The sequence below is a fragment of the Dicentrarchus labrax genome, unplaced genomic scaffold, assembly GCF_905237075.1.
Source record: "Dicentrarchus labrax unplaced genomic scaffold, dlabrax2021, whole genome shotgun sequence".
NCBI classification, from domain to species: domain Eukaryota; kingdom Metazoa; phylum Chordata; class Actinopteri; family Moronidae; genus Dicentrarchus; species Dicentrarchus labrax.
Window position 1 is genome coordinate 18,977,838 of NW_026136704.1, and position 16,929 is coordinate 18,994,766.

The 16,929-nt window shown below is 40.9% G+C and overlaps 2 protein-coding genes across 4 annotated transcripts in view; one reads left to right on the plus strand and one right to left on the minus strand.

Annotated features, from left to right (window-relative positions):
* The window catches only part of mcamb (melanoma cell adhesion molecule b), a 37,140-nt gene extending 25,856 nt beyond the window's left edge, over nt 1-11,284 (plus strand). The window contains exons 2-17 of one of the 3 annotated variants that reach the window (XM_051397873.1): nt 1,549-1,673; nt 1,768-1,999; nt 2,748-2,818; nt 2,917-3,004; nt 3,121-3,300; nt 3,619-3,746; nt 3,914-4,049; nt 4,151-4,266; nt 5,019-5,160; nt 5,313-5,440; nt 5,603-5,741; nt 6,063-6,182; nt 7,320-7,361; nt 7,840-7,963; nt 9,280-9,391; nt 9,535-11,284. In XM_051397873.1, coding sequence (XP_051253833.1) covers nt 1,549-1,673; nt 1,768-1,999; nt 2,748-2,818; nt 2,917-3,004; nt 3,121-3,300; nt 3,619-3,746; nt 3,914-4,049; nt 4,151-4,266; nt 5,019-5,160; nt 5,313-5,440; nt 5,603-5,741; nt 6,063-6,182; nt 7,320-7,361; nt 7,840-7,963; nt 9,280-9,391; nt 9,535-9,537 — 1,886 coding nt within the window. In that variant the 3' untranslated portion in view covers nt 9,538-11,284. The remainder of the gene's footprint in view (nt 1-1,548; nt 1,674-1,767; nt 2,000-2,747; nt 2,819-2,916; nt 3,005-3,120; nt 3,301-3,618; nt 3,747-3,913; nt 4,050-4,150; nt 4,267-5,018; nt 5,161-5,312; nt 5,441-5,602; nt 5,742-6,062; nt 6,183-7,319; nt 7,362-7,839; nt 7,964-9,279; nt 9,392-9,534) is intronic. The other 2 variants (XM_051397874.1, XM_051397876.1) reach the window with 2 other exon arrangements.
* Nucleotides 11,285-12,708: 1,424 nt separating this feature from the next.
* cbl (Cbl proto-oncogene, E3 ubiquitin protein ligase) overlaps nt 12,709-16,929 on the minus strand; it is a 37,048-nt gene continuing 32,827 nt past the window's right edge. The window contains exon 16 of the mRNA XM_051397872.1: nt 12,709-16,052. Within this exon, the coding sequence (XP_051253832.1) occupies nt 15,757-16,052 (296 nt within the window). The 3' untranslated portion in view covers nt 12,709-15,756. The remainder of the gene's footprint in view (nt 16,053-16,929) is intronic.

Below are 16,929 nucleotides of genomic sequence, written 5' to 3' on the forward strand. Positions count from 1 at the left end.
AACTATTGTGTCGAAGTTCCATACTGACTAACTAAGGAAGACCATGAGATAAAGTTAGGAAGAGGATGCTGAAGTTTTTGTTTTGGCAAATTGCTGTTTCCGAGGTCAAAAGTTATTTATGTAATGTAAGATACCAGAAAAATGGCTATTATCTACAAGACATGCACCAGAAAATGTACCACCCTGTTTTAAAATCAGAGGTGTGACTTTCTTAAATCAGAAAATGAAAAAGGCTCCTTAATTTGATAAATAAACAAATATAATATAAATAAAAATTTTGTAGTATTTTATCTGAGAAATAAAGGAATCTTTTTCATAATTCGTCTTCAATGTTGTCTCAATTTGTTAGAACATAGTGAGAAAATCATATTGTGAACCCAGTATCATGAATTGAATTGAATCAAATCGTGAGTTAAGTCCATCCTTACAGCCCTAGTATGTCTATGGAATATGAGAGTGTATTTTATTGTATATAGTCTGTTGTGCTTCTTGATGCTAAAAAGTAAAAGAAGCTCCATGCAGATTCAGATAAACCACATTTACAGTCTTCTGAGCAGAACATAAACTCAGATATTTCCTGCCATCAGCTCTTTCTCTACCGCGAGAAAAGCTACATCCACATCCACCAGCACAATGAACACACACTCAGAAAAGGCTAAATCAAACCTGGCAGCCTCGTTACCTCCAGGCTACAACTCTCGCTGGAATCTCATACATCCACTCTACGCTGTGATGTGGAAGTGTAATTGGGGGGTCCCTCGTATACACCATTAGGATGCGCCACAGCGAGAGACCCTGGAAGGGGAAAACCACTCGTTCCTCAGAGACAGATCATGAAGGAACAGTGGTGCTACTATGCTGCCTGTAAATTGAGCCTTTCTTCCTGTGAGAGGGTGACATGGTGGAATGCTGCACATTAATGTGGACATGGGTGGGCTCCTCATTCCTGTCATAGCATCTCTCTCTTCCCGTTGACCCACCATGACTTTCTTCTCTCTTTTTTTCTGGGCCTCTCTGCCTCCTTTTGACTTGTGTGTCAACAGGGTGTGGATGCAGAACTGAGTTGTTTCTTCAGCATAATTCAGGTTCTTGTAGTCACAGCTATTAACTTCGAGGAATCCTTAACAAAACTCTTAATTCATGTTATCTGTCAGTGAATACTAGATAATATCGACTGATATATATTTATTTAAGTGTTTTTTGGACTCTTAAATATGCACATTAGTATATGTGTGTAGTTAGTACATGAAGCATGTATTAATGCAATATTTCCTTTCACATTTTCCACATCATTTTCATTCATTTGAGGTTTGACTGGCACCCTTTGACAGTTGCTGGCTCAACTATCAACATAGTAGATTAGAGTACATCATAAAGGAGCATTTCTGTTACATCAACAAAGATCTTTAATCAACATATCTTAATGAAAAAATATTAAGGATGTATTTAAAATTCACTTTGACATGAGCTAGGAGTGACCGACTGTGATGGCACTCGAAAATGAACAGATGTATTCAACAATGACCGTATGCTCTTTCTCTTTTTCAGTGTGGGCTGATGTGGAGGTAAACATGGAAGGAAGAGTTGAGGTGTACAGGGGAGACACAGCTCAGATCGCCTGTATGTTCTCATCGTCGGAAGGCATCGGCGGGTTGATCATACAGTGGTACTATGTGAGTTTCCTCAAGCCTGACGCACACATACACAGAGAGCTGTGCTGTGTCTCTGCATGTGATGTTTATGTGTTTGAACTTTATGAACTTTTAGGTGACACGGTTGGGTGAGAAGCAGAAAATTATCTACCAGGACTCCACCGGGGTATATGTGGAACAAGGCACAGTGTTCACAGACCGGATCAGTATGAATGATACCGGAGCCACTAAACAGGTGGTGTTGAGTATCAGCAATGTGCAGGTGCACGACGAAGTGGAATTCATCTGTTTCATCGATAGTATAGGAGAGGGAGACGGGGAGGGACGCACAAAGCTGAAGGTGTTTGGTAAGATTCAGTCTGACATGAAACCTCATTTAGCCTTTTTCACATCAAGGCCTTTTCAGATTTGTTCAAAACTTCTGCTTTATTTTGCCTTTTCTCCAACAAACACTCTTCAGTCTCTTTTAACTCCCACAGTTTCCACACTTACTTTATGCATCATTATTGCCTAATTTCCAGTACACAGTTCGGATCGACTCGAGTCACTCGGAACTGTTCTTTTTTGGTTTTCCATTGGCAAAAGTTGTAGATAGTACATGGTACCTGTTTTGGTATCACCTCAGTCGAGGTTCCAAGCCAGCTAAGCCAATACTAAAAGTTGGAGTGAAAACACTGCAGACCACTATTTGATCAGAGCAAATTTTCACGGAGCAACCAGAGTCGCCTCGTCTTGAGACCCACTCAAATCTAGTGCTTTCCTTACTAACACTTACACTAACACTTCAGTTGCTTTCAGCCATTACATGTCAGTTAACACTCAGTTTTCATTTTTCATTCAGTGCTCAGCAGTTCAACTGCTTTCAGCAAATACACTAACAGCAGATTTTCAGTACTTTCACTTCGACTGAAACTGCTTCCATCGCTAACACTTTGACCTCAACTCCACTCAATGCTTACAATAATACCTCAAACCTGCAATATACGAAGACAATAAAACATTTCTGAACTATTCTCAACTGTAGTATACAGTATCAGCTGCCAAAACACTGAGAATATTTTCTAGTTTGTGATTCGGTTCTTAATTCCTGTACAGAAATACCAGAAAATCCTACCATTGAGGCTGTAGGGACAGGGATCTCCAGCAACCAAAACAGCCTATCCAAGGTAAAGAAGCTGAAACATCACATCACAGTATAAAAAGTTTACAATTTAACTGTAGCCTGAATTTGTTCAATGAATTCATTTTCTCTCCTCTCCTACAGATTGGCACATGTCAGGTCAAAAATGGCTTCCCTAAGCCAAACATCACTTGGTACAGAAACAACACGCCACTGCGCAATGTTCACGATGGTGAGACGGATCGACAGTGACGCCTGCGATGCACTTCTTCACTGTTTTAGTTTGTGCTTAATGTAGTTTAATGTCTTTTCCTTTCTTTCCCTTTTCTCGTGTTTTGTGTCTTCCAGAGGTGAAAGTAGAGACGAGCACTACGACTGAATCCAGTCACCTGTTCTCAGTTAAAAGTGAGCTGAGCTTGAAGGTGGTGAAGGAGGACAAAGATGTTCTGTTCTACTGCCAGATCACCTACTTTGTTCCTGGAGGACTCAAGATGACCGAGACTGACCGTATTAACGTCACTGTATTCTGTGAGTGTCACACACAGTCCAACACGTATCAAGTTTCTTTTTAAACTGATATGTGTGTATACAATTTTAAGAAGTGACATTTAACTGCTGCCGCAACTTGTATATGGACTGAAAATGATGGTCTTGTTTGTGTCCTGATATACTTGGAGTCGCCTCTTTTCACCTATCAACAAAGTCTCATCAGGAGGGCATTGTGCACTCAGAGGTTCTGGATGAGGAGGAGATTTTATCCTAGTTTGCTGCAGGGAATGGTTTTGGCCATCACATAAACCTTCTGAAACTTAAAGTTCTGACCTTGAATTCCTCTCTCTGTTTCAGACCCCTCCACGGCTGTAAACGTTTGGGTGGAGTCACCAAAGGGCAAAATCAAGGAAGGGGACACAATCGAGCTACATTGCCGTGGCAACGGGAATAATCCATCTGAAATTTCAATCAGTCATGAAGGAGTAAGAAAATCGACCCTTTTGTGCTCATTATTCATGCACCAAAGGCAGGAGCATAGTTTCTTCCTTAGCAGATGGAGTCCAAATTTGCATTTTTTTTAGCACTTTGACTTTGTTGAGTTAAAAGTTATATGTTCATGTGTTGATCAGATTACTTTGGTTTTGTGTAGAGTGGAAAGAGTTGGGACACGGAGATGTTGGTGCTGGAAAATGTGACCCTTATAAACAGTGGAGTTTACCAGTGTACCTCTCTGGACATGGAAACCTTGCATGACATCTCAGGAAATACCACTGTGTTTGTCAACTGTAAGAAACCTGCACTCATATGATTTTCCAACAAATATATTTTACCAGCAGTACGACAGTATGTGCCTGGTTTGAATTCTCTCTCCCTGCTGTGTCTATAGATCTCCATCCTGCTGAGGTGAAGCCAGAAGGCACTTATGAGATGGCTCAAGGAAACGAGCTGACAGCCACCTGCAACGCCCTCTCTTCTCTCCAGACACACACAGCCTGGTTTAAGGTAACATACACACATACAGTACCAAAATACAAGGCTTTCACACAGATGTGTAACTTACCGCCTCCACTCATTTCAGTGAGGATAAAGCAGCAGAAGAGAAGCAGTTTCAGTCACAGCTGTAGGGGTATTAAGTGGTTGTCGCCCACATGCACACGCATAGATTTCGCTCTGCCTGGTGGCAGCAGCCAGTTTTGCTTTTATAAGCTCTTCCTTGTATTTTCATTTCAACATGGAAATGTGTTTGACCTCTCCAGCTGAGGTAACGTTGAATGTGATATCATCTCAGCCGGGGAGGTCAAACACGTTTCCAGGTCCGGGTTCACAAGAAGGGAAAGGTGTTTTGTCCTTTCTTAGATTCAGAAAAGGTGCAGACCAAAGTTTACATTTCAACTATCGTTATGGGAGTTTATCAAGCAGACATGGGTGAAATTAAAGTTGTTTTTCTTTTTCACATCTCTTCATTAGTTCAATCTAAAGTCAATCTAAAACATTTGTGTGGAGTCTGTGTAAAAGGCAGCCAACCAGGAAGTCTGTAAAAAGTCGTTTACACCCAAAAAACAGGATATTTTATCATTTTCTCATTATTATGTTTATCATAATGATTGGCAGATGAAATACACATTTGTTGAAATTTCCCTGCACAACTTTTTTTAAATCAGCTGTCTGATCTACTAAAAGTGAGCACACTGGTAACCCCTGCTTCATATCTGCGTGTGTTAAATGTGCTTTTTTGTGTCCTGATGTGTGTGTAGAACGGAAAGGAGGTTTCAAAGAACCACACTTTGATGCTGAAGGACGCTACGTATGACACAGCAGGGGCGTATGTGTGTGTGGTGACTGTTCCTGAGATTGAGGGAATGGAAACCAGTGGGACACTTCTTGTTTATGTCCAGGGTAAATCTTGACAGTTTTCGTTTCACTTGTATTTTTTATTTGTAGTTTAAACGAAAGCATATTTTATTTGTATGTTAGCAACATGTCCTCTTAGTAGTTATGGCCATGGGAGAACTTTTCATGGTTATTATTTCTTGCTCCTCTCTCTGCAGGCCAACCAAAGATCATGGAGGCAGAAAACACTGAGATAGAGGAGAATTTTGAGAAGACAGTCAACCTGACCTGCAATGCCAGAGGTTTCCCTGCTCCTAAGGTTATCTGGACCACCTCTGATGGGAAGGTACAGCAGAGGAAAGCCTCCTATTCTTGGTTTATTAAGTGGATGTCTGTACTTTCCTTCAGTCTGTGACAGTTCCTGTAAGAGCTGCATTCAACTCTTCAGATCCGACCTACGCAGAAGAAAGAGGGACCTTTAACTGTGTGTGGTTTTTTTTCGTACCAGGTCCTCCATGCATCGCAAAGGGAGACTGAGGAGGGCGTTCACAGTGTGGTCACTGTCAAGGTCACCTCTGACATCACTGTTTTCTGCAATGCCTCCAACGAGCATGGTACAGACGCGGTGACCTTCAACATCAAAGCCAGTGAGTTCCTCCTGCTGCTCCCGTTTCCTGTCTCTGCTCTTTGTGTTTGTATGCGTGTACTTCTTTATCTGTTGTCCACTTCGCCCCTTCCCTTCTGTTCCTCCCTTTTTTTAGTCTGTGTCACTGCGTTGTTTATTTTTACTTCGTCTGAAGGCCTCGAGCTCTGCCATGTGCTGTGATGTGTTGCCTGTGATTCTGGACATTTCGATCAGTGTTGAAACGAGACGCTGTGAAGCTGTCTGGCTGTTAAATGTGCTCCCCTACTCCCCCCAGTGTGTTAACGTGAAGTGTCCTCCCTTCTGTGCCTCTAAATGTTTTCAGCTATAATCACGACCACCACCACCACCACACCAGCCCCCACCACTACCCCCACCACCACCTCCAGCACGTCCACCATCACTACTACTACTACCCCTACTATTAGCATTTCCTCTTCCACAGGTAAGACCACAGTCACTGTGCACTGCCTACCGAATGCCACCCAAGTCAAGTCAACTGCAAAAAGTTCCCATGAATCCCATGAAAAGGACTTAACTGAGAGTGGTACGTCTGCATGTTCAGTGTTAGGTGGTGGACTTTCTTTCACTCACAGGCTGCCTGTGCTGTTTTTCTGTGAGTCAGACAGAAAGTATGAGAATGAGAAAGGAAAACTAGAAAGCACTTGAAGGCTGTGGCAATTACCACACTGGCATGGCTGAAAGGTAATTAGAGAAGTGTGGGTTTGTGATCGTGCTGATTACAAACTGTGGTTCATACCAAAGGTATTTATAGTTTTAAATGGATGATATTACTGAGGTCTGTTATAGCTGCAAGGTGTCTTACTGACTAATTTGTTGGCACGGATCTTATTTTCTGATTTAGTTATTATGTAATTAAACTTTATTTGCTTATATGTGGTCTACATATTATTGGAAAACGAAAACATTGCAACATTAGAGGAGGTTTCTATCCTAGAAAAATAATCTGTTAAATGATTGACATTGCACATTTCCATCTGCATACAGCAGCAGCATTATGAGGAATGAATTTTGCGTCCCTTTTAGCATTACAGCGTCCAGATTCATTCTCGGTACACAACCACAAACATGCATCAGTGTGACTCTAGAAAGCAGCTGATGCTTTAAATGCACTCAGAGCGAGTCTCCTGACTCCCATTATGGGTGGTGCCTTGTGTTTCTCTCTCTTTCTGCCTCCCCTGCCAGGAAAATTTCCAGCACCTTAGAGGAAAACTGTTCTTGGTTGTTGTTTCTGGCAAAGTGCTGGTTAAATGAGATTAAGCAGAGCTGCTCCTGGAGATGACTGTTGTGGTGCTGACCACAGTCGGCCTGTCAGAGCTACAATGTTTAGCTTCACAGATAAGATCCTCTCAAATTAAACATTTGTTGCATTCGGGCCTCTGCTGATGGTCTAAACTGCTGGTGTGTGTGTGTGTGTGTGTGTGTGTGTGTGTGTGTGTGTGTGTGTGTGTGTGTGTGTGTGTGTGTGTGTGTGTGTGTGTGTGTGAGAGAGAGAGGCCTGCTGAGTTATTTAATACATCCAGCCACCCACTGATTATTGTACTCATGTGGTTTTTCTCAGTCAAAGCCGAAACAGCTTTACCACCAAAGAAAATCAAAAAAGGTATGTATGTTCTGCTGCTGAAGACTCTCCCTCACCTCTCTAGCTCAAAGGCAAAAAGCTTCCTTGCACTTCTCCTCCACAGCACCTCCTTCTCTCACTTCCCAGCATTCATCAGACCCCAACCCCTGCTCTCCTTCTCTCTCCTGATGAACAAAACATCAAACCGTCATTGAGTTGTTCATCTTCATCTCTTCCTGTCATGCTGTTGAATGAGCGCACCTCTCCTCCTACACTCCTGAATGATTTTGCACCTTCCTTTCTTTAGGTTGCCGGGGTTTAAGGTCACCTGAATGATGCTAGTGCCGCACTCTCTGTAGACACACTGTAAAGCGCTGCCTATTGTACCTGCACACTGTGGAATGCTGCCTGATGCCGATCCTGTATCAGACTCTCTTGATTTCATACCCGTCAGCTCATTCATAATCCAGTTACAGTGAGTAACCCTGCGGTTGTTCTTCTGCTTCTTCTTCACCACCAGAGGGCAGTGGTGTTATCATTGCAGTCATCATTATCTGCATCCTGCTGCTGGCCATCTTGGGGAGTGTGCTCTACTTCCTCTACAAAAAGGGCAAGATCTGTGGCCGATCCGGCAAGCAAGACCTGTAAGTGCAACGAGGGCCGTTTGATGTTGGAGGGGAAACGTGATTAACCCCTCTTAGACCCAGCGTCAGTTGTATTGGACATCAAATATTTATAGATTTATTTATGAATTTAAAAATATTCTTTGTCGTTGTAACTAAAAGGCTAACTAGCTTTTAGTGATAGAAATAGACATGAAATAAGAACAGTGTGCAGAAAGACAAAACAGGAAGTGGAGTAAGGGAAATTCACTAAATATGTCATATAAATACGTTCTTTGATCTGGAAAGCAGATCTGGAGATGCTAGTTTATAAAGTCAGTACAGCTAATTAAATCAGAATAACAATTTTTTTTGTTTCTTTCTTGCTTTCTGTCAACAAACAGATGGCAGATATGGAAAATAATATTCATAGGTATGTTTTAATTAGTGTATAATCACAAGAATCCTTGTTTTTGTTACCTTTGAATGAGCCATCATCCATCTTCTGTGGAGTCTACTATGTTTCTACAGGAGCCCAGAACAGACACTGGCTCCAGATATTATAGTATAAAGTGATAGATAGTTTCTCCTACACAAATGGCTGCAACCTGCCACTGAATCCTACATACTCGCCCTTTAATTTCATATTATTCTCCTTGTAGTGTAGAGCTACGGTGGTCAGTGTTATTCATAGGCTGTTTACCACCATGCATGCTACATTTTAGATTTCTCCAGATCCACATCTGAGATGTTTGACCCTGATGGCAGACACAGCAAACGTTTTTGTTCTGTGCACTGGCGTCAAATCAGCTACACATTGAAATCCAAATACAGAGATAGAACTGCTAAAAAGAGCCAGATAGTTGTGTAATTTTAAAATAACATTTCACATAATTACAGGCAGCATTGTAGTGATGAACCCAACAGATAATTATCACCAACTCTGTTGTTCCCCTCAGCTCTAAAGTAAATATTTTAGCCCATTGTTTAAAACCCACTGTAAACTACCAGCTCAGCAAAAAGTTAGGAATTAGCTGGTGAACACAGTGGAGCATTTAGCAGCTGAAGAACCAGATATTTCCCTCAGATGTTGACCAAAAACAGCTAAACAGGCTGAATATTGGACTTGGTTTGTCAGATGGACACAAACATGACTCCAAATATACCGCTAACAAGTTCACCATATCAGCTTAAAAAGGTGATAATACATGTTTGTCACTATTGTGTTTACAGCTTCTTTCCACTTCCCCTAAAATACCATAAAGTAAATTAAAACAATGAATCACCATTGTGGTTGGATAGAAAATCTATTACAGTTTGTATATATCTGACTTTGAGGAGTTTTTTTGATCCTGCAGTACCAAAGAGAAGTCCAACAAAGATAACATTGTGGTGGAGATGAAGAGCGACAACACAGAGGAAGCCGTGCTCCTCGGGGTCAACGGAGAAAAGCAACCTCCCAGTGACCAGGTAGCTATCTACTGTTCAGCTGAAAGATGATGTTGTTTTTCTGCCCATCTAATTACACCGTTAACATTACCACATCCTCCACCTCTCTCTCCCTCGCCCCTTGTCTTTTCTCGTGTTTTAATGTCTGCGTTTGCCCTCTGCAGTAAACGGCGGTGAGTAGCTGGACGTGCGAAAGTGAGGCGGTGACTGCAGACGCACCAACAAGCTGCTCCTGTTCTTCCCTCTCAGGCTCAGACCGGCCAATGCCTTCAAGCTTCCACCGCAGCTCCTTATCCCAGAGTTACGTCACGGTGAAATCTCGGCTGTCTGTCAGTCAATAACATGACGGACAGCCGAGACTCAAATTATACCAAGCTGCAGCTTTTGCTTACCGTTGGAATTTACCCCGAGCTTTGAAAGAGAAATGATTAGAGCGCTTTGTGACGTAACTCTACTAACATATCTTCCCCCTTCAAATCAAGGACTATCCTTTGCCTGTAGTTCTCATAACCACGAGCCTTGTATACTGCTGATTGTCCATAGAACATTAATTAGAGCACAACACTGACCAGGGACTGTTTTTATATCCACATAAGCATCACCTCAGGCAAAGCAATCACTGAAGAGCAGCCTGAAATAGCTCTTTATCAAGTGTACATATTATAATCTATGTATATATTTCTTTATTTAAAATAACACCATTGAAAAAAAAAATAAAATGCCAAAAATAATTGAGCAGATAGGATTTTATTTTGTTTTGGTCTTTATGGAGTTTAGTTAGATGTCTTGTGATTTTTTAAAACATTTTTTTGTCTATGTTTCCTCTTTAGCTGAAGTCTGTACACTGAATTTTTTGGGCATGCAACGATGCTTCCCTTTACAGCCAGTTACAGCCTCACCAAAAATGTTGCCTTTTTAGCTCTGAAAATAAACTTAGGGGTCATTTAATCACATATCATTCACTTTTGTAGTTCTTCTCTTCACTAAAGCTTACAGTAGTTTTTACACTCCCCAGTTTGTGTGTTTTAAAGAAGATATGTTTGCGAGACGGGTGAAAAGTCTGTTCGATATTTGACCTAAAAAGGTTAACATTATTTGTAGTTTTCTTTACTTTGATATATATGTGTGTGTGTGTGTGTGTGTTTGGGTTTAAGCATTGCCAACAGTCTAGTTAAAATGTTACACATGCCTTAGAAATTCAATCCAAGTCTATAGAAATATCAGCAACGTTTTATATGTTAGTTGTTTATATTTAATGTTCAGTGCACTGATTTCTTTGTGGTTACTCTTCATGCAGTTTTGTTTCTCTAATGTGAAACAGTTGTTTTGTTTAATGTGACTTTATGTAAAAGAAATGCAATTCTGTTGCTATTTTTTTATTTCTTTAAGAGGAAGGATGAGGGTAAAACAGATTATTGGTCCATAAATATGGTTCACGGCATGAAGTTGCCCTCTTTAAAAAAAGGAAAATGCATGTTTCTGTTTAATGAATGAAATAATTCATGTGTGACTGAAACTTGAAATAATCTGTTGGATCCCAAAGAGACACAGAATCCCCATCAGACATGACGACTAGTGACTTGGTAACTACAGTATATGACTACTGAGGAGGGGAGAATGACTGTGACTCCACATATGCAAATGACATTTATAGACAATCAATACGCTCAGTTGTGTGCAGGTATGATCCCTTCCTACCCTCTGTTAGTCTGTTGTTTTCTGCTGTTTGGAAGAACTACCACTGTTAAATGGTTTTGGGTGTTTGAAATCTATTAAATGCCTTTTAATGCCTTGGTGTTATAAAATGTAAAATGAGTGTCATTCAATGATTACATTCAAACCAATTTACCAACAAATTCATTGTTTGTAGTTTTTGAAAATTATACCAAATAAAGATTGACTGTTAAATGAAAATTAGGACTGAATGTGTCTTAAGTTACGTTTTATTCCTGCCAGTGTTATTTTAATCAGATTTCTGTTCTGTTGGTTTACAGGTCTGTGTTTTATAGAAGATTTCTTTATAACTTCCTAGTAGGTTTTCCCCAAAAACAGCCACTGTATGTAATTTGGTTCTGATTCTAGGACAAATAGAAACTCTGTTCAAATGGTAAACTTAAATTAAAGTTAGTGTGGAATTTGTCTTCAAGCAAGCATACAATTCAAAACATGGAGAATTAAGTTTCTGATATTAAACAAGTGACGTGTGAATATTTACTGAAGTTTAAATGAAGCAGTTCTTTTTAAAAAAAAAAGTATATTTTTTCTATAATTAGTACAAGTTACGTTGTTCTTTCTGGGAAATGACGCACCTGTAAATAAAGGGTTTAGTTATTCAGTTTCTGTATTCTGCAGACAACCACAGCAGCCATTCTTTCTCCTGCAGACCTAAATTTCCCATTACATCTTCAGCAGTCTGTCGGTACACAGAAGGCTTTATTAGGTTACATAAGAGTTTTATAAATGGCTCAGATATGATGCAGATTTAATCACTTACTGGGCAGTCAAATCAGATTTTCCTTTTTAATGCAGTTACCAAATGCATTAGTGAACTTTTGAACATATAAGAAATATGAAGTATTGAACCTGCCTGCAGCTCTGACCACTTGGCAAGTTCTTAACGTCCCTACTGTCAAACTCACTCTGTTCATCATCCTCAAAACCCAGAGAGTTTCATCACATCTGTACTTTAGCGCTGCTTCCAGAGTCCTTTATCATCCTGTTCAGTTCCTACATCTCTCCTGCTCGACTTCAATAAACCCTTTTCACACCAAAAAAGGAAAAGCACTGCTGCAAATGATAAGATTATAACGATGGCTCCATTCCATTTAGTGTCTCAGTAAGCTCTATCAGTGAGTAAGCATGGAGTAGCTCACCTAGAGGGAAGGCAGTCAATGTATTTTCCTGCAATGACAAGTCAAAATGTCTGCAGTGAAGAGTCTATACAACAATGTTATAATGCTACTTTTAAATTCCTGCAATCCAAACACTACTTTAACAGTCGGCGTAATGATTCCTGTCAATGTAACACTATGAATGCATTAAAGTTTTTTTAAATACAGTACATTTACAGTACTTCAGTGTTATATAGTATCTGATAACTGTGTTATTTTACATCTGTCAAGACTAATGGATCAATTCACTGTTCAGTAAGTCTAGCAGATGATTGAGTTATCACAAATGGATTGTGTATTCTGATTTTAAGATACGTACGGGAAATAGATACTGTGATAGACATCTTGCGCTCATTAATAGGTCTATAAATGTCTCAGTTGAGCTCATTGTCTGCATCTACAAGTTAAAGATCTTTGAATGCGTGTGTAGAGAAGAGAGACACGTGATGGCTTTTGCTTATCATTTTTATTAACAGCACTGTGCATACTTCCAAAGTGATATGAGCTTTAAAAACCATCAAAAAGTTAATGAATGCCTTTTACTGACGAGAAGCGACACGGCTACATGGAACAACAGCTCCCTCTTCTGGCAGAAAGTTGAAGTACCCCAACACGGGGACTGAGGGTAACAGGGGGGCCTGGTCTGCATCCAGCATCTCTGAGGCTGAGCACTGATCTAGGACCTGGTTTATCTCGAGACCTTTAACAGATCAGCACTTGTGCTCATAGAGGAGGCCTGATGCGGCCGACAAGGAAGAGAAGACAGATTAATACAAGCAAATACTGCACAATCTTGCCTTCAGAGATCAACAGGTACAGCTCAATACCTACAAACGCTCTTCAAAAACAAGGCCTTATTCTAAACATGGTGAGGATCTTTTAACATATGGCACTGCTCACAGAATTATTCACACAAGTAAACAAAACCTTTGGAACAAAATACAAGTACAGGAATGCAAAATGAAAATAAAACAGCCATTTTTTTTCTTTTCGTATCACTAACTTTATACAATTAGCTTTTCTTTAGAGTGACAGTATCAAAGCACAAATTGGTATACTGTGCAAAAACTAAAATAATAAAAAAAAAGGTAAATAATAAAATGACATGCTGTCCTCAAAACATCAACAAAACATTGGTACAGTATTGAGGATTGGGGACCTCCCCGTCCATTACACATCATTCAAGAAGTTTCTCAAGGCAACTAGGAACAGAAAAAAAAAAAAAGAACTAGAGGATGGCCAGACAGCGTGGAGATAGCTTCCAGTCAACAGACAGAATTACCCAGAATAAGCCAGGGCTATTGACATGATTAACCCTCCCAAAAAAAAAAAAAAAAAAACATTCTTCTTCATATGCTGGGAGAAGTTCATGTCAATGTACCTCAAAACTTTTATTTATCTTATTCATTCATAGTACCTGGAAATGAAGCTGCTGTCTCTAGTCCTGCCAACATCGGAAATAATACAAAAAATGTGCAAGTTAAAATATGAAGAAAAGAAAAAAAGGTAATAGGCTACTTGTGTGACTTCATTAAGCGGATAGTTTTGGCTACATGTCACCTGGATAAACAGACAGCAGGTGAGCTGTCTGTGCCAATGAGTCTCCTCTGGGTTTTGACAGCCAGGGTGAACGCCACTCGTTTAGTTAAACATTATTCCTGAGTTAGTTCTTACAGTTGGCCCAAATACTGATTCTAATGTAGACTTGGGGGTGGGCCAGCAAACCCATGAGCCTACTTAAAAAAAAAAGGATCAGCAATCACTCCCTTTTAGCGGGTTGAACTGCCGCAAGAAGGGAATTGATGTGAAAGAGAAGCCTGACTCCAATACAAAATGGCTGGTTTCCATACCGAAAGCATTTTGTTTGCTTTATTACTGTTGCTGTAGACAGACAGAGTCTACCTGTAGAGAATCAGAGAATATATTTAAAAAAAAAAAAGGTTTAAAACACTGAAGAGTCGGCAGCTTGAGAGAGCTGCAGGCTCACAAGCCGCTTGTACTTTCAAGTATGCTACATCACGGACTGGAGAAACAGGTGATACTGTCACTTTAAAGAAACAGGATGACGGTTAAACACAATATTCACAAATGTACATTTAAGGCGTAATTGTTTAGCACTAACAATAGTAGCAGCAGTGAAGCACTTCTGAATTAATTATAATAACAATATTTATGATCATATTACAATAATATATTACCAAAGTAAATCAATGACATTTTTTTGTTTCATAACACTGGACTGAGCTGGAGACAGAAATCCGAACCAGCCAGCCAATGAAGTTAGACGAAGACAGAACGAAAACGTTTCAGCCACCACGGATCGCACAACACTTGCCTGTCTGGTACTGCAGGGTCGTCAACATTAGCACGTCCTCTAATAATCTCACTGCCAGGCTCTACAGCTACACTAGGCCCTGCCATATGAGTTAGAGCAGTAGTACGTTTCCAGAGCACGAGTCTGAGTATACTGTCTGTAATTCCACATTCATGTTGTACAGGAATAGGGGTTCGTTTAAGAGCAGGTCATGAGGAGTAGAGTCTGGCAGACACACGCACACACGCACGCTCACATACATACATAAACACACAAAAACATACACACACAAAAGACACAGAAACACTGCCAGACAAACAGATCAGACCTGAAACCATCGTCATGCTACTTTGAAAAATACAACACGACAAAACAAGCATGTTTTTCTGAAAAAAAGTACCAAAGCAACATTGTTAATCAAAGGCCATAAAAGACTGAATTCATCATGAAAAAGCTCTGCTGCACGTCTTCTAAGCTGCTGCCGACCAACACATCCTAATGGAGGAAGATACCCCGACTCCTCCTCTTCCTAGCATGTGTTTCTCCACACTCTCACACCCCTCAGTCCACCAGAAAGGGGCCAAACCCCCCCCTTTAATCTGGTCCCCGTCTACCCATATCGCTTGTACCAACAGCAATCCTCAAAGCTGAAGTCATTTTTACACACTGTATATGCACGTACTGTATATATTACACACATTTAATATATATTTACTCATATATTAAATTTTCATATAGACATACATTTTTAGTTTTATTTGTGAGGTGTTGGTTACATTTTCAGCAAGAGGCTTCGACATGAAAGAGAAGAATCGGTCTTCCCAGGATTCCTACAAAAAGTCTTGCCGTCACGTAGCGTCCCGTCACTGTTCCGCATGCGCCGAGTCAGTCCTGCGGAGATGTCCTTTATAACGAAGAGGCCTGCTGTAGCAGTTTAAAGAAGGCCAGACACTGCTGAAAGCCCATGGAGTGCAGGGCGCGGAGTCCCAGAGATGTCGTGAGCTCGCTGGAGTAACAGCCAGTTAAAAATCCACAGGGGCGTAGGGCGTCGACCAGCACCGGAGGTAGTGCTGCAGGCAATGAGCTTTTGGGCTTTGGGCTGGCCCGGGCCAACCTAAACCCAACCAGGCTGGGCCAAGCTAGGGCGAGAGAGCAAACACGAGAGAGACACAAGGAGTGTGCTATGTAAGAACATGCGCGGTGGAGGGAATAGAGACAAACTCACGTAGGATATTCTTGGCCATTTCGATATTGTTCTGTGCAATCATCAGTGCTTTCTGGATGTCCTGGTAAGAGTATCCCTGACTCATGAGGTGCTCGATCTCGCTACTGATTTGAGGGTTGGCTTCTCCTCCTGTTGCCCCACTACAAGGTGGAGCAGGGACGGGCGGGACGGGGCTGGGTCGACGCTCTGAGTTGATTCGTCTGGGCAGGGGCTTTGGAGGTCTCTCTGGTGCTTCTACCGGCTCTGAGAAGGCTGAACAAACGGAGTGTGAGTGTGTATACGCCTTTAAAGCCAAAAGGTCTGGATCACACGTTTTTTGTCACATCTTAAACAACTTAAATTACTTTTAAATACACTAAAAGGTCACTATAGGTTACGAAACTGGAAATAATTCAGAAAAAAAAAAGAGATCCTGATCATTATAATTAGCCACTTGTAGCAGATTTGTCTGAGGTAAGCTATATGTTTTTAATCATACTGTATATAGGGTGAACTGGTTGTCCTTTTCCACTGCAGCAACCTTTAATAAAGCTTTTATGAAGAGTCTAATTAGGATCTGGGAGCCTGTCAGCTCGTCTGAGAGCCCCTTAATTGGTCTTCAGATACAAAGTTTAGGTCTTTAGGACCACTCAGACACCGAACAGTCATCATAGGTAGTAAATGTCAGCTTAGTGCAGAGACAAGGAGATTACTCTGAGAAGTAAGAGGCCGTCTCATGAAGTAACAACTAAAAATTACCAAAAGGCCTTCATATTAGCACCATCGGCCAGGAAATATCGTGTCATCACTGCTGCATCAAGCTCGTCAGTGTCTCCACCAAAATCCTCTAAAAGGAGGCTCCGCTCCAGCTCTTCATGGTCCGTTTCTCCGGCACCTTCCTACCTCCTACAGAAGGTGCCAGGTCTGCTAAGGCCACTAATGCTGTATTAATTGCAGTCAAACCTCCACACAACCTTGCAGACTCTGACATTTAAGTGGTCAATATACAGACAGGCATCACTTATTGTTTTTCTAGTTTTAAAAGGTTGCTGATGTAACTTAACGGCTCTGTGTAATTATTGGTCTTTACCCTTCTTTGCACAGTGTGATTGCACATATTGGAGCAAACGATGCACGGCAATCAATTCAT